Genomic DNA, 23,705 nt, shown 5'->3' with positions numbered 1-23,705 from the left:
ATTATTCAGGCTATGCAGCATCTTTTTGTAATATATATGTTGATGACAAAAGAAACAATCATACAATAATCACAGGTGGAATATATGATATACCCACCACCCCTTCTTTCTGATACACATACAACAGGAGAAATCTTGGTAAAGTGAAAGAAAAGGTTTGTCTCAACTTGCGGGCTCGTTTCTGTTGTGCAATGAAAATAGTAGCGTGTAAAAGGCCAGTAAGAGTCCTCGTCACACTAGCTGTTCTACAAACCTAAACATGTAGGGAAAAGGATCTGCGTCCATCAACTGCTGAAACGTCTTTTATGAGAGAGCAAAAGTTGCTTGTATGCAGATATCCTGTTAATTTTATGATAATCGAAAGTGTTTAACTATTTTTTATGCATGTTCTCACACCTCCATATGAATCCATAAATCCTATTGCTGTGGGAGACCAGCCAGGAATACAAGTGGAAATGTGGAGAGATGTTTCTGCCAAAGCCTTTGTCTGATCCTGATGTATAATTCTTCAGCCCATGAAGCCTTATTTTCTCAGAGCTTTCGATTACCACCATGATTGTTGGGCTGTGCATAAATCTTTCAGTCACAGAAGGACACGGTGGCATTATCTAACACTATGTCAATAGAGGAGACCAGCAGTTATGCAGCTAACAGCGACTCTAGCTGTCCCAGTGTAGCATGCCTGCCAGGCTTTTTCCGAACGTTTTTGACTACAGACCCCCCTTCAGTCTGACTACAGCCAGCAAACTCCACCAGACTCATCTCCTACACTGGCAGACTGCAGTGCAGGCTAAACAGCCGTTATCTAATGCAGAGTCTGCTGGTGGCCCAGCATCGCTGATGATTTTCAACACTTTCTCTTAACCCTTCGCTGAAATCTGATTTGAGGGTCGGAGAAAGGTACAACAGCCGGGTGGAAACACTCAGGCTCGTGTTGTGAGTCAGGAAAGCAGCTAAAGCTAAATTTAGCTCAGGCACATATTCCTTCTCCTCAGTGCTACTGTGTTAGAATGAAGAGGTGTGAGATTTTTTTTTAGTGTATCTAGATATTAGGTATTTATTTTAGATATGAGTGAACTGAATTGCTGAATATTTCTGCTATTGTAGAAATCGGGTTTTTAAGTTCCTGTTGCAGCATTGTTTTGGCAGTTTTGGGTTTTAACCAGTGCCAGACCACTTGGTCCCTCTGCTGTGAAAAACCTGGAAAAAACTGTGCCCCCTGACATTTATTGCACCACAATCTGTCTTCTCACCACTGACTCTCCTTGATCCCAGTGTGATTCAGCTCCACTCACCATATGGACTAACCTGTTTCCACCGCAATAGTTCCAGCACTGTGGAGACGGACTTTTGTAATATTAAAATAAAATCTGTATTCTTACTAATAGTTGCCTTGTCTAATAGTCTAATTGGTTGAAATATTATGTTAATGAGATGAAATGATGCTGTTATAGGGAAGTGTTTCCCCAAACAAAGATTTTACAGTTATATTAACGACCACCCAAATATATTTGTTGACCTACTTTAGCATTTTTCTTTTATTTCATCACATCCATTTGAAAGAGCAGCATCGTCTGCCTTAGGTTTACACTTGAACAAGCTTTTCAATGTTCATTGGCTGCTAACCAGCTAACTGGGCCCTTACTGTCTACAGTTTCTTCACAGGCAGACAAACAAGGTCGCCCTAGTATTCAGTATTCAGAGAATCAGACTGCACACTGCCTTATTCTTATCTGTATCTGTATCTTTGGGCTACACCCAACAGAACCTGCAGCAGGTGGTGAACGGGTTTATGTGGCTACCGAGAAAAACAAGGACTACTGGTGCACACGGCAGTCCACTGCAGTCTACCTGACTGTAGGTGCAGATAAAGAGGATTATAGTTGCTTCTCTCTTTGTCTGACATAAAGTACTTGGCAGCTAAATTATTTGTGGAGGATCTCATAGTATTGCCCTGTTGTTAGCGTTGATTATTTCAGCTTACCTGTTGTGTATCTGTTACACAATTTTAGCATTTCTGTGCTCTTTTGTCAACCTTACTGACTTCTGAGTTAAAAACAATAAGCTCAGCGTCGTCTTATTCAATAGAAGTGCGACAAAAGCTGCAAAGAGCATCTGGTTTTGTGACATTGTGTCCTTGGGTGAGGAATTCACACAATTAATCCAGAGCATCTACCATTTTTAGACCTAAAACACCACTCAAGTGAGTGACTTTCACTGATAGCCAAGCAGATGGCTGGAAACGGAAGTTTTTAACAGCAAGGACAAACGGAAAGGAAACATTTAAATTCTCGTGTCAAATGAAGTAGCATGAGGGGGACAGCTCGTAGCTTTTATTGCTTCTGTGACAAAGAAGCTGAAATTGTCATCATCACACCTACACACATTCGAAAGTACATCCTTTAAAACCTTTGATCTTCTTCCTTCCTCTCTACTATAAGTCTTTATCAGAATGGAAAAAAACACGGGACCCCTAAAACAGCTCTACCAGAGTTGTTTTTGTGTGCTCACAATACTGCGGTGATATCAGTGTTATATTTCCACTGATCCGTGAACAGTTGATGTGTTTGTTGCTTCATATAACTGAATGTTTCAGATAATATGGTCAAGAAAGACAGTGTGACACTTTCCTGATGCATTTGGTTCTTATTATTTTAAAAAGGCCAGTCTCACACAGTAGCCAGGCTGGTTGGGGTCGTTATACTTCAGATGCTGGTGTGGTTCACTGTCTCGTGCTGTGGACAGTGTTGGTCAAGTTACTTGAAAAAAGTAATCAGTAACTAATTACTGATTACTTCCCCAAAAAAGTAATCCCGTTACTTTACTGATTACTTATTTTCAAAAGTAATTAATTACTTAGTTACTTTTTAAAAACACGGTTTACAACCTGAATAGGTGATAAAGTGATAGATCTTTCAGCCCAATTCTACTTTTTCTGCATAATCCATCATACAAAATGTAATCAAATGGAAAAGTCTCTTTTTAAAACTTGTTTTATTAGTTTTAATCTTTTAACTTTATGCATCAAGCAAAGATTTAATTATATGCAACATTCTCTGACTGGAATAAATTAGTTTAACATGTAAACCTATTTTCTGCACATTCCAGCTCATAAAATAAAATATTTTTTGTGTGTTTACACTCAGTCTTTCAAATACATGCAAGTAAAACACAGCAGAAAATAAATAAAGTCAAAGACTCAGCGGTCCTGTTGCTCTATTTTCACCTGTAAAGCAGGAGTGGGGCAGGCGGAGGTTTACCCTGGTGCAGGTGTGCCGCGGTCAGTGGAAGAATCCGTGAGTTTCTCTGTGAGTTTCCCATCACGTCGTAGCTACTCGGTGCTTGTTTGGAAGTTTAGGGGTTTTTTCGCTGTAAAAAGAAGTTTTCTTCCCACGCACAGCGGACACTAATGTTTTTGTCACTTTTTATGGAATCAAACTCAAAGTAAGGTCAGTACTTCCACGCTTTAAACGCTGCACGCTCATACTCTCTCTGCACTCGATATATGATCCACTGTTGATCTGCACACAGCTGTTGTCACGAACGTCGCACTCGCTTACGTCACTGTCATGAGACATTCTCGCAAAAAAATCACGGTTTTAGTAACGCAGTAACGCAGCGTTCCTACGGGAAAGTAACGGTAATCTAAATACCGTTTTTGCAATAGTAATCCCTTACTTTACTCGTTACTTGAAAAAAGTAATCAGATTACTGCCCATCTCTGGCTGTGGATGTCTTGCTGTACTACTATTTGATCTTCACTTGCGTGTGGTGCTATAAGCATTAAACTTGTGTGTATCATCCTTAATTGTAGCTCAAAGCCCAGCAGTTGCTACTTCAGTTATTGAGATCTGTGTCATGCCAAGTCTGCTGCCATCACAACTATACAGTCTATTTAAGCAACAGCTAGTGAAGTCATCCACTTCCTCTGTTTTACTCTCGTAGTCCAGTGGTTCAGACTAGTGCCTGATGTGCTCAGGGTGCATTTATCTCTCCCAACAGATATATGCATATGAACATGTAGAATATTTTGGCAATTGACAAAATGTTTCATATTTGAAGCTTTCTGGTTTCTATTTGTAGTCTTGAGTAATGACCCAGTAATGTTCAGCAGGCTTTGGTTGCATGCAGGTATGCAGTCTCTCTGGAAAACAAAAGAGGGACCGTTTTTTCGACCCGTTATCTGATTAACCTTTCTTGTTATTTGTGTTTTTATGCTTCATCTACATACATAAATGACAAATGGTTCATTATTCGTGTGTAGCTTTTTTTGTTCACTTGCCGCAAGCCCATTTCTTTCCTCTTGGGTGAGGGTTTTGGCATTTCTGTCCTTCAGACTGCGGCACTTTAGTAAAAAATGGCCTGCATTTGTATAGCGCTTTTCTAGTCCCTAAGGACCCCAAAGCGCTTCACACTACATTCAGTCATTCACCCATTCACACACACATTCACACACTGGCGATGGCAAGCTACATTGTAGCCACAGCTGCCCTGGGGCGCACTGACAGAGAGGAAGTAATGTGATTTTAAAGGACTCTGACTCATTTTACTGTCTTTCAGTGTGTTGTCATTATACGGCAATATTGGCTTTAGAAATCCCTCTTGTCACACCACATAGGAATAACACTACGCCAGACACTTTTTCAAGAGTGGTAAAACACTCACTTTGGGATCTGTAATGTAATCTGGCAGTTTGTGAGGAGCAGCTTCTGGGCTTTACTGAAAGACGGACGTGATACAGGTTGGTTAAAGATAAACTGAACATTTCATGAACAGTAGTAAACGGACTATAGAGGAATATGTAATTCTAAAAATGCACAAGTGTACACAGTCCACTGAAAGAAAGTTGAGCCAATGCTTTTGTTCATTTCACATTAACCTCTGCAGTAACTCATGCTCGATGGCAGAGATGAATTAACTTTGGCCTTCAATGTTCAGCTGGGCGCTCTCATTGTGTTAATTTTTTGTTTTTTGATGTTAGGTTTCTGTTAAGTCACTTCCTGTTTTATTTTGTAACTCTTCACCTGCTTATACTTTTGATAATTTTACTTCCTGTTTTGACCCGTTTGTGATTGTTTGCCCCGTCGTCATTACTCTCCTTGTTAAGCTTTCTAGCTGTGTGCTTGTGCTTATCCTCTTGTTTTCTAGTTTATCCTGTTTATTGTTTCATTTGTTATTTGTGTTTTCTTGGATTTTCTCATCTTGTGACTTTTTTTGTTTGTTATTTTGGAACTTTTCTTCAGACTTTATTGGTCCAACGCAAAAGCTTTACACCATATGTGTCGCATGCTCGGCCCAGTGAGTTGCACCAACACCCTGGACATCTTGCCTTTTTGTCTGCCCCTGTATTGTTTACCTTCTTTGACTTCTTCTCTGCAAATAATTAAAGACTTTATTTCGATTTCACTGTCTGTGTCCTGCGTTCTTCAGCCGCGATTGTTCCAGTTTTTCAGGTAAAAAGCCACATCAGACGAAAGCGATTATCTTGATGTTATACTTACAGGGAGCACATTTTAGGCCTAAGGTTTGTATTTTCGCCTGATAATAGAACTAGCATTTAATGCAAACATACCTTCCCTTTCCTTTTTTCATTTAAGTGATGAATGCAGGTTTTTTTCAACAGTAATGACAAATAAATAAGAGCTACAGAAAATGCAGTAACTTACTTTCTGTGCTCTAACGGTTGAGTTCCCTTGTTCAGGAGAGCAGAAAGCACGCTATACTTTGCAGTTTGATTACTAAAATGCAACATTACTATACAGTAAATGTTTTTAACCAAACAAAATCAAACTGACAATGCTCTTTGTGGAGATGTATTGATTTCTGGTCTTTTTAGTGGATACGAACATGATTTTTTTTTGTGTGAATTTTTTTTTGGGGGGGGGAGGCGGTTGTGGGTGTTCTAAAATAGTACAGTACATTAAGAACAGGCTGAATAATATGTATTTGCTATGTACAGTGTACTCATTCCTCACACTTTCAGAAGCAAAACTGGCTCATACGTCTGGACAGGATCAGCCTGGGAAAAAGGCAGATGGGAAATAGGCCCACTCGTGATGCCCCTAAGTCTGCCCCAGCTGCTTACAGATATTGCACTCCATGTGTGATGATTAATAGGTCCTCAGCAACACGTCATAATTAGTTTCAGGGTGCAGGCTACTTATAGACCAAAGAAGCAACCGATGATAAATGCAGTTGCATCTGTTTCACATACAGGTCAAAGTATGGGTGACAAATAGTGCTGCAACTGTGCTTCAGTTTCAAGTTGGGTCAGATGGGGAAGCCTCAGTATGACCCAAATAAGCTGCTAGGATTAAGACTCGTTAAGATGATTTATTATACTTCCCTGTTCATATTGTTTTGGCCTTTACTGTAGTGCTGCCTTACTGTACTGCTCCCACTCTGCCAGATTTGCTAGGAAACTTGCACTGTGAAATGACCTAGTTAGTTGGTGCTGACCGTTTGAATGCCACAGCAGGTGAACATTTTCATCGCCTGTGCTGTAATAAAGTGTTTTCACAGATTTTTAGCAAAATGATCCTGCTCTTGTAATGTTTCTTTTTGCTCTACGTTTTTGCTCAAAAGCAGAAGCGTCATAAAAATGGTCATCTGACTTAAAGAATATTTTGTCTGTTTTGCTGTGGCATTATCTCTGTGCACTGTTTGCTAACTCTGTCAATGAATAGCTGCTTCGTTTGATCGCTCCACAGTATTGTTACTAATTTGTCTGCACTGTTTTTTGTCTTATAGGTGAACCTCGCAAGTTTGACCCGAACTTCAGAGGGCCTGTTCAGAACAGGTACTCAGCATTCTCAGACTACTGTGTAAAATACATTTACAGACACACTTTGAGACATTGTAACATCACCCTCATTCTGTTTATAACAAGAAGCTAATTTTTATTCACCTGGATTGTGTAAGACTGGAAACAGAAGACACCGATACAACTTTTTAGTGTAATATGCATTTTTTTATTTTGATGAACTGACCTTCCAAACATCTGACTTCTTACATGTGTATTGAGTTTGCTCACTGTATCATTTTCTTGGCGCACACTGCTGTTTGAGGCTGACAGATTGATTATTTGTCATGCTACATTAATAAAGACTGAGGCCTGAGTGCTGGCAGATCTCTACACTCCACCACACAGATCAATGGCCATAAGTCAAGCTGGTGGCTCGAGTTAACCCAATGACACACATTAGCAGCCAGCCAGACACACACGAAACAGATGTACACACAAGAGATTTCATGATAACGAGTACTCTGTCTCCAGGCTGTAACAAAATGTCCACATTACTAAGTGTTAGCATTATACAACAATGCACCGAGGCTCTTATTTACTTTTTTCAGCTAGCAAAGTGATAGCAAATACTGAGCTTGACACTGCTTATATCTGTAGTAGCCACTGTCTGACAAATTACATGTGTGCGGAAAAAATAAGTGTTCCCTATGATTCAGTAGCTTGCACAACCACCTTTAGCAGCAGTAAGTTGGAGTATTTGTTTTGTCAGACTTTATCGGTTTCTCACATCATTGTGGATCATTTAGACCTGCTCTTCTTTACAGTTTGAAGGCATTTGTTTATGCACAACTTTCTTAAGCTCCTGCCATAACATTTCAGTTAGGTTGAGGTCTGGACTTTGACCGGGCCAGTGTGACACCTTGATTCTTTGCTCTTCAGTCATTCTGTTGCAGATTTTCTGTTGTGCTTGGGATGATTGTACGGTGGCCCTGAGAGGCCAAACGGACTGCAACTTAAGAAAACACCAGCAATAAGAAAAACGCTGCAAAAGCACACAAAACACAAAGGAAATAGTAAAAAACAAAACAGAAAAAGGAAAAACAGATTTCCAAAAGCACAAGGGAAGTGTTTCTGGGGAGACAATAACCCGACGAACCAAAACATGCTAGGTAAGTGTGTTTTAATCTCATAGGCTAACACACTTATCTCTCATCTTTTCTTTCCTCACAAAACCAATAGATCCTCCACTTCTTTTAAGTGTTTCCCAGCGCATTTCTTAGCATATTTTGGTTCCTGCAACTGGTCCGTCAGGTTATTGTCTCCCCAGAAACACTTCCCTTGTGCTTTTGGAAATCTGTTTCTCCTATTTCCGTTGTGTTTTGTGTGCTTTTGCAGCGTTTTTCTTATTGCTGGTGTTTTCTTAAGTTGCTGTCGGTTTGGCCTCTCAGGGCCACCGTATGATTGTCCTGCTACGTGACCGAGTTTCAGCCAAGTGTTAGTCACTGGACAGATGGACAGCTTCACTTTTGACTCTAGAATACTCTGATATACAGTGGAAGTTGACTCAATCAAAACAAGCCTAAACCGCCATGCTGGTAGTTGGTTTTAGTGCTGAGATGTTATGTTTGGGTTTTGCCAAATGTCCAAAAGACGTTGTTCCAGAAATCTAATAGGTAATTTAGATGCAACTTAGCAAACCTAAGCTATACTGCCATGTATTTTGTAGAGAGAATAGGTTTTCTCCTGGCAGCTCTTCCAAACAAGCCATACTTATCCAGTCTTTTTTCTAATTGTACTGTCAAGAGCTGCTAATAAGCTTCTGCTAATGCTTGTAGAGTCTGAGATGTAGCTCTTGGGGTTTTTTGGGGGGGTGGGTTGCAATTTCTCTGAGCACAGTCTGATGTTGAGGTGAAATTACTGGCAACTGTCTTGAATGTGTTCCATTGTACAGGAAGAATCATAGACTTGAAATTGTTTGGACATGTCCTTCCAAAATAATGGGCAGCAGCAGTAGCCACTTTAAGGTCATTGCTGACACTTTCCTTCTTGACATTGTGTTTATATTAACTTCAAAATCCAGACCTGAAAAATTCTAAAACGTCTGTTTTTATAGAGGCGGTCACGCTTGCTGGTGAACTGACATTTGATATTTAATATACTATTTAAATTTTCACATAGGGCTTCTGCGTTTTTGTTAACTATTCATCAGAATCTCAGCTAAAAGCTCACAAAACCATTTCAACAACATCAAACAGCTAAAACAGCTAACAATTAAAGAGCAGGTAAACATCCCCCGTTTACCCGACAGCACGGACAAAAGCCGACATCTGACAGATTCAGAAACTGCAAGTTTCGTCACTTTCATTCCAGAGTTCACTGAACCAGCAGCAAAAGAAGACGAAAACTATGCTTCATGTTTGAAAGACATTGTCATGAATTCCCTCTTACTTTTGCTGTCTTATTTCCTGCATAGCTCTATCACTCAGTGTGCTTTGAGACCAGATTTACATCAGAAATCTCTATTTTCTGCATTATTCGCTAGCTTATTACGCACCAGTCTACCATTTTTACCACCTGTTTTTCCCCCAAAAGTGACTCTGACAAGAAAGCCTAATTTCTGCTATTCAATACCAAAGAAATGTTGACTTTCACAAATTATGCCAAATTTTGCAAAGCTGTGTTTCTAATAAAGCCTGAGCAACTTTCTCTGCTTCATTTCAGCAGCATCAAGCTTTGTCCATATGTTGATTCATATTGTTATAAGACAATTATTTTTTGATCTGCCGCAGCACATTTTCAAGGGTGTCATGTGCTATAAAAGACCAGACCAGGAAAAACTCCTTTATATTTTTCTGTTTTATCCTCAGTTAGTTTGACACAGTGGCATCTGCTGTGATGCTTACACCTGTGATGAAGTGCTAGCTTTATTTTGACACCAAGATATTTTACACAGAGTTTGTAATTGCAGAGAAAAAGTCAGGTCACGTTGGGCATGTCATTTTAAAGCAAGACGCTTTAAAGTGTGGGGGGGGGCCTTTACGGGTTAAGTAAATAAAAATGTAATTTGTTGTTATTCATCAGAGGTTGTACTTACTTGATTATATAACCTGCAAGAACAAGATTCTTTTTATTACGTCCTGATACATAAACATGTAAAAAGGCCATACTTTCTTCTTCACGTGGCTGTAAATCTGATGAAAAAGATTTGATATTAGTAGTATCTTTATCCTTCCTCAACCTGATAAATTAGATTGTAAGAAAACGTTTTTTTATTACAATGACAGGTGGGATTTTGCAATGAAGCAAAACTCCTTGAGGGTGTCACTGTAGGCTTTTCTTGAATTAGTCATTTTCAGAGATAATGTAGGTTTTTACTTCTTTTATGTCCAACGTCAGACTGGCACGCTGCTGCGGAGGCATGTTCCAGTTCTCCTGTGCCTCTTTATCCCACCCTCTCCAGCCCATTTCTCCGCTACTGGTGGGTGAAGGCACCAAGGATACTTTGATGTTTCTGTGGCCCAAAGGCTTTTCTTAATGAGAACTGGAAGAGAACCAACTCTGTGGTCGCCTTGTTTTCATGTAAGCTCAAAGCCTAAATGAAGTAACCATATCTGTTGATTGAGCAGTCCTCTGCAAGCTACACAGGAGTGGGCTTGCTGTAGTGCTAATTTTATTTGCCTATAAGAGTCAAAGATCCAGTCATTGTCACATCTCCACCACTCTAATGTAGTCCTTTCTATAATTACCCCTTCAATAAGTGTGCCGTTAAACTTTGCTTCCGATTCTTTCTCTTCGCCCGAACTGGGCCTAATGTTTGTCAGGAATACTGTTCACTTGGAAATTTGTCCCTAATGGCTCTCATGACCATGTGAAATATCCCTTTTGTGTGAAGATCTGCCCTCCTTCCTGTAAATGTCTGTTACAAAGGAGGGACAGTCTGGCAGATTCACACCACAATGGCACCCACGCTATTCTGTGGCACTTCTGCCATCTGTGTCACCTTGGCTCCTGCAGAGTATCAGCCTTGCAAATATAATACTGACACAAGTTTCCCGTAGCACTGACAAAGGTTCCAGTACTGACTTTTTTTCTTGCTAAGCAGTACTGCGTGCAAACAGAGTCCACAAGCAGAGAAAAGTGTTGGTTCGTGTGAACGTATGTGTAAGAGGCATCTGAAGAGAGCTAAAGCTTGGGATTGAGCCCAGTTTGGAAGCCAAATAGATTTTGTTTAATTATGTTTTCCTGAGATAAGAGAACGAAGCAGAATTGTTTTCACTCTGCTCACTTTGTCAGCTTCCCTTAAACACTGACCGTAGCACGTTTCAAGGGTCGCTTTCTTTTAGCGCCGAGTCGCTGTGTTTGCACTGTGTCCTTCTTTGTTTTTTTAATTGCAGTTGTTTCCATATGAGGGGAATGAAAATCACAACAGACCTACAGTAACAGTCAGTGTGACGATGAAGCGATTTCAGCTTAAGACTCCCAGCCCTCATATCTTCCCAGTTCATCAAACAGGATGTGTGACTGAGTGATAGCTAACTTATTTACCAGCTGGAGGATAGAGAGGGATTCAATAATTGCCATAGCAACACTGACAGCTCTTTTTTGAATTAAATGAAACGATACTCTCTTGCCTCCCTTTGTTAATAACATGCACAATCTCAGCAACTGTTTTGCTGGTAGTGTAGCAGGTTGTCTGTGTACACCGCATACCCACTGTCAGTGTAAAACTGTCGCTGTGTTCACTTGGGAGAACTGTGCCCACTTCAGTTGCCTTTGTTCCTCTCTTATCTCCAAAAAATAATTGCAGTGCTTCCAGAAAATGGTTTACACCTCAAAATATTTCACAAGTGCCAAGTGTCTATTTAAATCATCAGATAAATCTCTCAGTCAAGTCACTCTCTGAATTCATTGTCTCATCTATAAAATGCCAGAAAATTGTTACAAATTGTAACAGTTTCTATCACTCCATAATCAAAGTATTGATCTTGGATGTGAAACCAGATACGGTAAAGCCATCTTTAAAAGCACGTCCAGGTTTTGAGTGGCTAAATCACGTTTTGTGTTCGCAATTATCTGCAGTCTTAGTGCAGGTCAGATCAAAGAGATGATAATAAAGTCGTTTTAAAACCGCAAACAATGAGTATAGGCTGCCTTGCTGGGACAGAAGAGATTTCCTGCCCTCTGTTTTCAGCTAGCTACCACCGCTGCTAAGACAGATTGCGAGCTTTACCGCAGTTATTAATGCAGGGCTATAAAAATGATCTACTTACTGTACTTGAAAACAGTCCTAAATCCTTTGCAATCCAAGCTTAAATTAAACAGCAGAGTCTAAATCTCAGAGTCTGAGCTAAGCATACAGTCTAAATAGTTTTGCTTGTTTCCTTAAAAATGCATTCAGTTTACTTCACTCACTGTAAACACATTACTGTCTATTTAAGCTACTCTCCCTGTCTCCATGGGTTCCTCCACGTTGTGTATTATGTCTGTACATCAGTGGCGTACATCTTACTGCCTGCTTGGTAATTGTGAAGTAGTGTTTGGAGGCTGAAGAGCAGTAGTGCCTGTAAACAACCGTGTAACCATGCTGCATACAAAACAAGGACAGTTCACTTGTTCAAAGAAGCACACAGAGGAAACACTGCACTTCTCTGAGTTTAGGCCTCCTTTGACCTTGGCTTTGAAATCCAGAGGAGATGAGGGTCTCAAGTCAATTTCATTACCATATGGTATAAAGGGGAGGTTATGCATGTATGGTACTGCTGGGCACGGTAGATTAAACTTGGCTTCATTCATGGCTGAGGCTGGCACTAAGAGGTTCTGAAAACAGGCTGGATGGACAGCATTTTTTAAAAGGAAGTCGGGGCGGGGGGGAGGAAGCTTGTTATTTGGGAAACACTGAGACGGTGAATAAAGACTCAGAGGGAGAAAGACTCTGAGATGCAGTTTTAAACTAGCAGACTAAGGCTGCTGAAGTGAGAGTGGAAACTTCAAATAACGGTCTCTGTGGCTGCGGGTCAGTTAACCCTGAGAGGCATTCAGAGTCTCATCAGGAAGTCAGTAGAGCTCCACTGCAGGTTCTCTGAAAACACAGATGACACTTACTCGTCTCTGGAAGTAAAGTACTGAGCTAAAACTCCGTTACCATACAATAGCAATTACATTGTCAACACACACTATGCATTCTTTCTCTCTGTGAGGTGAAGCTAATTTCATATTCCCCCTGGGGACACTTTACTAAATATATTTGCATATATTACTGATTTCCACTGTTTTCCACTCGTAATCTTGGATTCCTGCGTCACACACTGTTCCCACATCCCTCTTCTGTTTCCAGGAGCTGCACTGATGTGGTTTGCTGTGTTATCTTTGTCATTGTCATCCTTGGATACATCGCTCTGGGTACTGTGGGTGAGTTTGACAGGTTGCCAGTGATTACATCACACAAACTTTCTTAATGACACACAAACGTGTACACACGATGATGAGGTATGTGTGGCTGTGGCGCAGAAAAATGAATTTCTTTGATACCCTGTCCTTGCAGGTAGTTTAAAGCGCACCATATGGCTGATGGTATAAAAAGGAAAGGTGAATGCAAATCGTGTGCTCTGCCTGTGAGGTTTTGTCTGAAGAGGTCAAAACTCCAGCTACACTTGTAGTATATCAAACAACTTTACTGCTTGACCAAAGCTGTTCAATATACACTCACCGGATGCTTCATTAGTTGCTCCTTAATGCAAATGTCTAGTCAGCCAATCATACGGCAGCAACTGAATGCATTTAGGGATGCAGACAAAGACGACTTGCTAAAGTTTAAACTGAGCATCAGAAGGGAGAATAAAGGTGATTTAAGTCACTTTGTGTTTGACATGCTGGTCTGAGTATTTCAGGAACTGCTGAATTGCTGGGATTTCGCAACCCAACCATCTCTAACGTTTAGAGAAAAAGAGAAAATATCCAGAGAGCAGCAGTTCTTTGGCTGAAAGTCCCTTGTTGATATCAGAGGTCAGAGAAAAATGGCCAGACTGCTTCAACCAGGATCTTTTTTTGGCACCCATAGTACCAGCGGAGCATTATTTCAAATGCCACAACCAACCTGAGTGCTGCTGCTAACAATGAAACTACATTGTTATGTGCCATGCCACAAGGCTCAAATCATCTGAAACTGGTTTCTTGAAAATGAAAATTAGTCCACTGTGTTCGATCCAGTAGAGCACCTTTAGGACCAAAATATCCCAGGAATGACTTCAGCACTTAATTAGCATAGTTCTGAAGGTTCTGTTGACTTTCTAAAATTTGACCGTCTTCCACCTTGGAAGTGTTTTACCTTGTGGTAGCAGCGTCTACGCGCTGAGGTTTTGTTTGACAGTAATATACCACAAAAAAAACTTCAATTGTCAGCACTTTGTTGTTTTTTTTTAGTTGACCTGGTCAGAATTTCTAGAATCCCATTTCAAAGAATGGGAGTTTCTCATGATAAGTAGAAGAAGTTGGATATATTTGACCTTTCTTTCTTTACTCACTGACCAGCACGTTAATGCATCTCTTCTCTCTTTGTAACACGTGTAACACACGTGTTACAAAGTTGGGGAAAGTCCCAGTGCTGTCACTAAACTGGGCTTTATCTTGCCAGCTTACTGCCAGTTGATTCATGTTTCAGTAAATGGAAAGGACTTCCTGTTTCCAAATAATTTTAAAAAGAGCGACGTGTATGACTCCGCACGCAACATGTCTGCAGTCACCTAAAGAATGTGGCCTTCTGCCTTCATCCTTTGCAGTTTCATCCTCCTTGTTGTGACTTGTAGAGCATCTTAATTGTGCTGCCTCACATTCAGCACAGTCCCTCATTGACTGGCAAGGTGAAAGGCTTTAACACTGTGTTGTTTAGCTTGGCTAAATTAATGAAACACAAGCATTGCTCAGAAAATTGATTTTTAGGGTTGCCACCGTCCTATCTAGAGAAAAAGAACAGAACAAATTAAAGGATTGATTTCTTTGTCTTTTGTTGTGTTTCTTCTTAATTACTATTCATACCCTTGCTTAAATAAATTAGCATTTTTGTATTCTTAATTGTTTTGGTTGCTTTTTAACATGCATGACCTTGGCATTAGGCACAAATGTTATTGATATAGTGCAGAGGTTTCGTTTTGTTACAGCTGTATCTGAATGCTAATGTGTGTCTTTTGGTTTTTATCAGCAGATCATTTTCTTAGTTATATTCAAAGTAAAGTAGATGTCTGAAAATGTTAGTATTGGTCATTTAGGAAAACAGACAGTCTGAACTGGGGTGATGGGCTGGCCAGTGGCCTCATGTTCTTTAGCAGGTAGACCAGTTTGAGTATGATTTGGGGGATGATTGTGCAGATTTTAAAATCCAAGCACCTGAAATGAAAAGCTCTGTTGGTGTCGTTTCAGCCTGGATTCACGGTGACCCCAGGAAGGTCGTCTATCCAACAGACAGCCGCGGTCAGTTCTGTGGCCAGCAGAACACCCCCAATGCGTGAGTGGAAAACTGTCTTCTTCTTAAATTGTTTACAGTGGAATAATTATGTTGTCCAATTTGTCTGTCAGCATTATGTTGTTATCTTTACATGAACAATAGCCATTGTCTACCATTCAGTACACTGAGATGATTCTTGATTAATCCTGGCAAGTTTTATTGCACAGCACACTGAGTGTGAGCACCTCCATGCTGGCTGATAAAACATTGCACAGTAATGGACTTTTGGATCTGTCTAATCTGACTCCCCTTTTTTGTCTTCATCTTTTGTCTTCACAGAAACAAAGCCATATTATTCTACTTCAACATGCTGAAATGTGCCAATCCTGCAGTTTTAATTAACCTCCAGTGCCCTACAACCCAGGTAGGAGATTGAACGAAGCCCCGTTTTGTAGCTCTGTGTACAGTGCTTGATGTCTCTCTCCAACTTTTTCGCCACGCACGATTATGCAAGATTGATGGGCGCTCTCATTAAGACGATGTGTTGCCTTCCTCAGCTCTGCGTCTCGAAGTGCCCTGACAGATTTGCCACTCTCCTGGATGCAATGAATACCAAAAACTGGGAATATTACAAGCAATTCTGCAAGCCAGGCTTCGAGATTGGCAGTAAGGTGAGAGATGGAGGGTAACAGGGCATTTTGTTTTTTTGCAAACTCGATGGAAGTGTGAGATTGTGTTAAATCATCGCTGCTTTGAGACCAGCTCATGTACAATACATTGGACACTTAGCTGGGAAATATGTGCAGTTACTTAATGACACGTGCAAAAATAAATATAAAAAGAGTGTATACGAGTATCTTAGGCTACGTTCACACCGCAGGTCTTAATGCTCAATTCCGATCTTTTGATCAAATCCGGTTTTTTTTGTCTGCGTGTTCACACGACAAATAAAATGCGACAGCAAACGCGCTCTAGTGTGAACGCGCTCTGTTTAGACCCAGACCAAACAATATTGTTTGACTGATGGCCTTAATATAAAGACTTCAGACTTTACGTTTCCCAATTTTTACTTTAAGTTATTTTGTTATAACCTAATAATGATCCTTATTGCTGCTTTAGAGGAGCGGTGCTGCAAAGGATAGCTGCAGATTTCTGTCAGAATCTGCAGATTATACAGAACAAATAAAATGTTCACGTTTCTCCAACGTTCCCAACAGTTTCACTGACATCTACGCTGGATGGCCAGGAAGCGTTCGCAATGTCTTCTCAGGCGCTTCTCTGGCGCTGATAATTAGCGTCTGTCTTGTGTCAGTGACGTAATTTAATGCGACATGACCATCAAACAGCAGTCGCTTTCTAAAACATCGGATATGTATCGGATTCAGTACCACATACGAAAGTGACCCAGATCGGATTTGAAAATATCGGATTTGTGCCGTTCACACTGTCACGCCATGATCGGATAGATGGGTCGCATAGGGTCAAAAAAATCGGATTTGATGCGCTTTCGCCTGCAGTGTGAACGTAGCCTAACAGGCTTGAAAGTCAGTATTTGGTATCTGCACCTTTATTCTTAAATACCACCTGATCCCAAGCTTTCTTCAAGTAGTCTTCAGGAACAGTTCTCCAGGATTCTTGAAGGACATTCAAAGCTCTTCTTTGGATGTTGCTGCCTTTTGTTCTGTTCTCTGTCGAGATGATTCCACACGGCTTCAATACTGTTGAGGTCCGAGCTCTGAGGAGGCCAATCCATGGCTGACAGTGGTCCGTTGTGTTTTTATATCCAGGAATGCTTGTACTGCACTACTGTTTGGGAATATTGTCATGCTGAAAATGAAGTCGCCGTCAATCTGACACTTTTCAGATGGCACTACATGAAGGATCACCATCTGATGGTACTTCTCTATGTTCAGAATTTGAACAAGACCCTCAACACCACAGCATGACTGAGCCTCCACTATGTTTCACAGACACACTGTGGAATGGTCAGGTGCATCTCTCAGTTCCTTTCAGGACTTTGTTGGATATTTGTTCCTATTTCTTAGATATTTTTTTAGGCCTGACACTTGACTCGTGACTTTAACACAGAACTACTCCAAATTTTTCAGAGCTCTTTGGACCTTTTCTTTTTTATCTAGAACATTTTTGAAACGATTTAATCAGTTTTAGTCTTTCTAATAACGAAGAGCACATTTGGAGTGAGCTTCGCGAGATGGGCGGAGGTGAGCTAGCAGCCACTCATGCTTATCACAGCCCTGTTCCGTCAGCTGGCAGCAGTTCGGTGGCAGTGACGCTGGCGTTATGGTGCATGAAAGTGAGGTGTTGTGTGGGAGCACTTTACAGCTCAGACTGTCTGAATTGAATCATAGTTTCCGCTTTCCACGTCATCACTAAGTATGACAAACTCTGTTACATCTGTCTGTAAAATCTGTCAGTTGTGTGTTTAGTTTACTTTAGATACGTTTTTATTTTTTAGATTAATGATAATTATTGTAACTTGCATAAGTATTTTTAAATTGAATTTATTTATGGTGCATTTTCAGTTGGACATTTCATTGCAGGACTTGAAAGAGAAACATACAAGATTTTTTTAAATACTCAAGCAGGCACGACAGATTCAAACAAAACAAGATCACAAAGTTTAATAGAGAAGAAGTTCTTTTCTGTCTTTGTAATAAAGGCTGCGAGGAGTGAACGCTCAGGGAAAATCACTTGTTTTCAGCTCTTTGAATCATTATCTCTTCTGTTCCCTTTCAGTCAGTCAGAGAAGTCATACGAGATGAAGACTGCCCGTCTATGATTGTGCCAAGCAGACCTTGTAAGTGAATCCGAGCAACTCTAAATACATTGCCTCAATAACTTACTGTTTGTTCTGCCAAGAGGGTAAATACAACAAAAATATCTACAAATGTGTTTCAGTCCTTCAGCGGTGCTTCCCTGATTTCATTAGAAGAAATGGGATTTTAACTGTAGCCAATCAGACCATCTTCAAAGACGGTGAAAATAACAAGAGAAGTGTCGACGATCTCAAAGATGCTGCCAAGTAAGATCTGCTCCCCTGCAACACCAGTCTTTGCCCTACTTGTTTAACGGGTTCATTTTTAGCAGTAGGAGAATCACAGATTACGATTTGGCAAACAAAACAAACAATGAAACTACTTTTTAAAAATCCCCTCTAGAATAAAGTGTTTTTAAACTGTTATACTGTCTGTAGGGATGCCGACTCTGCACCCAGAGAGATCTGGACAGAAATAACAGGGTAGGACCAGTGGGCATTTTACTGATGCCCATGAATGTGCTCAGTCACATTCAAAGTCATTTGCATGCTTATTGCATGAAAATAAAGCTTACCTACAAACTCAACAGCCTGAGCCAATGTTATGGGTCTCTACAAGCTTAGCTGCTTTGTATGTATGTATATATCTATATGTTATCAGCATGTAAAAGGGCAGAGGCAGCAAACTTCAAAAATCATGTATTTAAACCAGTGAGCTGATATCATGATCATACATGATTTGTATGGCTGCAGTAATCTACCTTGAATAATATAACTTGATGCTTTTTCTTTAGCCAAGTAACCGCCAACATAAAGTAGAAAGGGTTAAAAATGATTTATTTCAGCTTTTTAACTTTGCTTCTGCTTTAGCCAGTTGCTTTATATAGACTAACCTGCTGTTTATCCATAAGAATACATAACTATATTTTTGTTTGTGGCATTAGATGCAAAATAGGGCAAGTTAATACCTCAAAACATCAAGTCATCGCCTCTACCTTCTGTGTGAAGTAAATTGGAGAGTGCTGTGCTGCCCCCTGGTGGTCATTAGTTTTGCTCTCCTGGCGCAGATTTTGGGAGCGATCCAAACTCTTGTATGTGTGGACACTGAACAGTGACCTTAATTAGACAGTAAGATTTAGAATTGATGCTGGCGTCCTGTTTGTCCCACAGCAATGTTATCTTGCCCTCTATGTCTCGCCAATTTCAAGATATACCTGAGTCACTTCTACAGTAAACTTTTCAGTAATCATATTCTGACTTTGCTGCCAGTTTTGTAGTTTAAATACTCTCCAAGTGTTTAATGACAAGTGGAGCTATTTAATGAACCCAGAAGGCGAGCTTTCCTGTGAAATAAACAGGCATCTTCTTTTGTGCTTATCTGAGTTAGAGTGACGGGGACCTGAGGTCTATCCCAGCTTACACTGGTGTGGTATGCCCTGGACACGCTAACACCGAGAAACAAACTCACATCCACACCTACCGGTGCAAAATTTCTGATTCCTGTTCTGTTTGAATTCTGATATTCAACAAAAACTCTGTGTGGGTTTTAAACAAGAACATCTTCAGATAGAAAGATAATACTGAGTCTGTGACGTTTACTATCTGAAGCATTTATGTTATTACTGTGGAGATGAAAATGTGGCTCCTGATCTAACACATCCATTACTATTTGCTTTACCACAAAGTGCTCGTCTGAATGATATTCACTTCTATACTATTTCCCACCCTGCTGTAATAGCTGCCAGTACTGCTTCTGTAACTCTACTTGTTTTGTGGCTCTTTGATATGGAACTTGAGCAGCTCTTACAACTGACATTATCGAAAGCATTTTAGAGCTATAGCTGTCTCTGTTCCATGATGAAAGCAGTAGAGATCAATCGGCTGTCAAAACGTTTTTGAGAAATCCTTGTGAACTAAGCGGCATTAGCCTAAATCCACCAAAGTGCATCCCTGTGCTGTTTAATCACTTTCTGTCTACTCCTCTTCCTCCTATTTTTTCCATTTCACCTTTTTACTGAACCACAGAGGTATCGCCAGTCTGCTGAATGCCAAAGAAGTCGGCATGAAGATCTTCGAAGATTATGCAAACTCCTGGATCTGGATCCTCGTGTAAGAATGGCCTTTCCTCATTTTAGTGATTAAATTCATATGAAGAGAAAAATCTCTGATTCATTGATGAGATTATGAAAGTGTTCACATTATTACTTTGATGAAGATGCTCCTGCTGTTTGTGATCTTTTAACCCATCAATCCAGTGTCAACTATTATTTGCAGTCATGTTTAAAGAGGAAGTTGTTTGGTTTGTTATTAGAACAACCAAACTTGTGATCCACTAAAAACGGTGGATATACTTTAATAATATAAATCCTTTAACAAATAGAAACTGATAGATCTTATATTCTGTTGTATGACGTACATCCAGGCCTCAGACATTTGTTGTGTCACCTGTAGCAGAGGTTATTTCTCATACGTGTTTTGCACATTTGTTCACCAGTCTCACATCAGCTTCCTGACATTTTTGACCGGATCGGTGGATTTGCTGTGATATGACAGAGAATTCTTGAAACTGTCCAGAGCCAGAGGCAGCAAAGCTAAATCATAATGCACCAACATGCTTCATGCTGGTCAGAACACCCAAACAACTCAGGGATGTTTTATTCCTGTTTTCAGAGCTTGTTGGTCCTGGAGACACTGATTGTAACAGCAGTTTGACTGTTTTCAGGACTACTGCCTGAGATTGGTTTCTAAACAGCAGCGTCACAAACACATTGCAGTCACAACACTTGACACCAAAGATGAAATCGAGGCTCTGAGATGCTTTTAACTAAGGCTTCGTCCACACTAATACGTTTTCGTTTGAAAGCGCATCTTTTTCTCCCCGTTTTGTCCTCCCGTCCACGCTGAGACGCCGTTTTCGTTCAAGGCAAACGCAGCGTTTTGAAAACGCTCTCCAAAGCGGATACATTTGAAAACACCGTTTTCCCGTCCCAGTGTGACAGCGAACCAGGAGCCTTTTCGAAAACGATGACACATTTTAGTCATGTGATGCAGTCATGTGACCCATTAAACTACGATAGCAGAGGGCAGTGGTTGTTTTGTTTGCTCTCAGTTTTGACAGCCCTGTTAAAGATTAATATCAGTTTGTAAATGCTCCAGCTTTTCTTCAAATTCTTTAATTCTCACTCGCTTTTGCAACTTTGTACTTTTGTGTTACTCGCAGCAACAACTCCAGTTCATTTTGCCGCGACATTTCAAAGAGCCCGAAAGTAAATAAGCGGCAGACAGAAATCCGAATCTTCTTGCATTTCACGCATGCGCAAAGCGCCTTGAGGCGACTGCTATGTAAATAAAATTGAATTGAATTGAATGCGTAGGACTGGAGCGTAAGCATTTTCAGCCGCTTCAATGTGGACGCACAACTCTGAAAACGACTGAAAACACTGGTGTGGACACGGAGCGTTTTCAAAGACTTGATATTGTTTTTTGTTTTGTTTGTGGTGTTGCAGAGGTCTGGTGATAACCATGGTGGTCAGTCTGCTCTTCATCTTGCTGCTGCGCTACACTGCTGGTGTGCTACTGTGGCTCGTCATCTTTGGTGTCATCGTTGCAGTGGGATACGGTGAGGATGCAGAAACACTTGTAGTCATGTGGCTTGCTGTGTATTTAGTCCAAGTGTAAAAAACAATGAAGTGAATGAACTGAAGGTGAAACGTTTTCAAGCAACTTAAAGAGGTCCAGACGCTTTTCTTTCCAAGCTCCTTAGACTACGATGACCTGGATGACTGAGAACCTTCACAGACGTTGAAAGAAATTCTTTTACCTGAGCCTTTCCCACCAGATGTGCTGTGAGCAGTCATGGCTAGTAGATCATCTTCACTCTTTCATTCTCTCTCAGGCATTTGGCACTGTTACTGGGAATACAGCAACCTGAGCAGGAAGCCAGGCTCCAATGTCACCATCACTGACCTTGGCTTCCACACAGACTTCAGCATTTATCTTCAGCAAAGCCAGACGTGGCTCATCTTCAGTAAGTTGTCATCCACTAGCAAAGCAGCACTTACTGTAACGCTGGTTTCTGCTTTACGTGCACGGCAGTTTCCTGGTTGTATGTATTACTGCTGTTAATTCCTCACAAACCAAACAGAAATTGTGACATTGTTTGTCTTGGTGAGCTTTTCAAAACTGTGATTATAGCAAATATTTTTGATTTAGATGCTTGCACTGGGACTGTTTCAATCTTTTATGCGTGTAATCCCAACCTTTGCTGTCGTGTCAGGTTGGTATGTTGTTCTGTACTTACAGACATCCTGTTCTTGTGGAAAGGAAGTCTCTTGACCTCCTTGTGGGAATTTATTTAAATTTGGCACAGATGTCCATTTGAACTCGTTTGAACTGATTAGATTTGGATGATCAAAGGTCAAGGTCACTCACTGTCAGCACCCAGAGGGAACTGCTTTACATCTGGCACAAACTGACTTGGACTCACAGATGACCTGATCAGAAATTAGTATTCAAGGCCGCTGTGATCTAACCAGCGCTTTTTAGCCATGACTCATGTGCTCATTTTGAGCGAGCACTTTCTGAATATCTAAAAGCATATTTGTTACGCTGCTGTTGACTCGACCTTTATTTTGCAGTGATCTTGCTCTCTGTGACTGAAGCCGTCATTGTGATAATGCTGATATTTCTGAGGTCGAGGCTGCGCATCGCTATTGCATTACTGAAGGAGGGAAGCAAGTGAGTATGGATCCTGCTTCTGATAATTAAACAGTGCGTTTTGCTCTTTTTCATGAATTTAATGTTTTTCTTGGGGGTTTTTCAGGGCAATCGGCTACATCATGTCCACCCTCTTCTACCCTGTCATCACCTTTTTCCTTCTGGCCATCTGCATCGCTTATTGGGCTGTCACAGCAGTGTATCCTTCCAAATACTGACAAACTGAAGCAGAGTTTCGTGTAGAGAATTAAAGGAGTTGAGCTGCCTTGAAGCAATCTGTTTTTTACTACAGACGAATTGCAGCATGTTAATTAGAATCATCCACAGGATAATGTGTAATATCAGTAAAGCTGTTAGATTAAACAGGTTAAATTCAGGTTTTTTGATGTTGTGCCACAGCATAATTTATCTCAGGACACTTGAAATAGTAAAGTAAAGACTACAGTATTAGAGAGAAAGCTAGTAGTTCCCTTTGAGCGTGCATTCAGCAACAGTGGAGAGGAAAAAGTCTTCTAGAACCAGGCACAGGTAAGTCAGACCTCTGCATGGATTGGTTGTTGCATATGCTCACAGGTGACTTTGCTAGGTACACCTTGTTATCACAAGGTTGGACTCTCTGTTACTTTCATAACTGCCTCAGTTCTTAATGGCATCAACAAGGTGCTGAAAATATTAATTTTGGTCCATGTTGTCCCGACAGCATTACACAGTTGTTGCGCATTTGTCGGCTGCACGTCTAGGATGCAAAGGTCCCGTTCTACCACGTCCCACGGGTGCTGTGTTGGATAGATCTGGTAACCGTGGAGGCTGTTTGAGTATACTGAACTCATTGTCATGTTCAGGAAACTAATTTGAGATTATTTTTTGACATGATGATGGAAGTGGTTGTTGCTAAACAGCCGAAAGTATCCTCCACACGATTACACCACCATCACCATCCTGAACCAGTGAATTAAGGCAAGAACGTCCATGCCATCATTCATATTGTTTATGCTAAATTCTGACTGTACCATCCAATTTTCCCAGCTGAA

At 40.6% G+C, this 23,705-nt stretch overlaps 1 protein-coding gene across 2 annotated transcripts in view; it reads left to right on the top strand.

Annotated features, from left to right (window-relative positions):
* Positions 1-23,705, top strand: part of slc44a5b (solute carrier family 44 member 5b) — a 47,980-nt gene that overhangs the window by 12,734 nt on the left and 11,541 nt on the right. For both annotated transcript variants that reach the window (XM_004555060.3, XM_004555059.4), the window contains exons 2-13: positions 6,751-6,799; positions 13,080-13,153; positions 15,158-15,242; positions 15,522-15,606; positions 15,740-15,853; positions 17,940-18,000; positions 18,102-18,225; positions 19,984-20,067; positions 21,465-21,577; positions 21,854-21,985; positions 22,596-22,695; positions 22,781-22,873. In XM_004555060.3, coding sequence (XP_004555117.1) covers positions 6,751-6,799; positions 13,080-13,153; positions 15,158-15,242; positions 15,522-15,606; positions 15,740-15,853; positions 17,940-18,000; positions 18,102-18,225; positions 19,984-20,067; positions 21,465-21,577; positions 21,854-21,985; positions 22,596-22,695; positions 22,781-22,873 — 1,114 coding nt within the window. The remainder of the gene's footprint in view (positions 1-6,750; positions 6,800-13,079; positions 13,154-15,157; positions 15,243-15,521; positions 15,607-15,739; positions 15,854-17,939; positions 18,001-18,101; positions 18,226-19,983; positions 20,068-21,464; positions 21,578-21,853; positions 21,986-22,595; positions 22,696-22,780; positions 22,874-23,705) is intronic.

Source organism: Maylandia zebra, linkage group LG23 (genome assembly GCF_041146795.1).
Source record: "Maylandia zebra isolate NMK-2024a linkage group LG23, Mzebra_GT3a, whole genome shotgun sequence".
Classification (NCBI taxonomy): Eukaryota; Metazoa; Chordata; class Actinopteri; order Cichliformes; family Cichlidae; genus Maylandia; species Maylandia zebra.
Note: the sequence above shows the minus strand (reverse complement) of the source record. Positions and strands in the feature narration are given on the sequence as shown.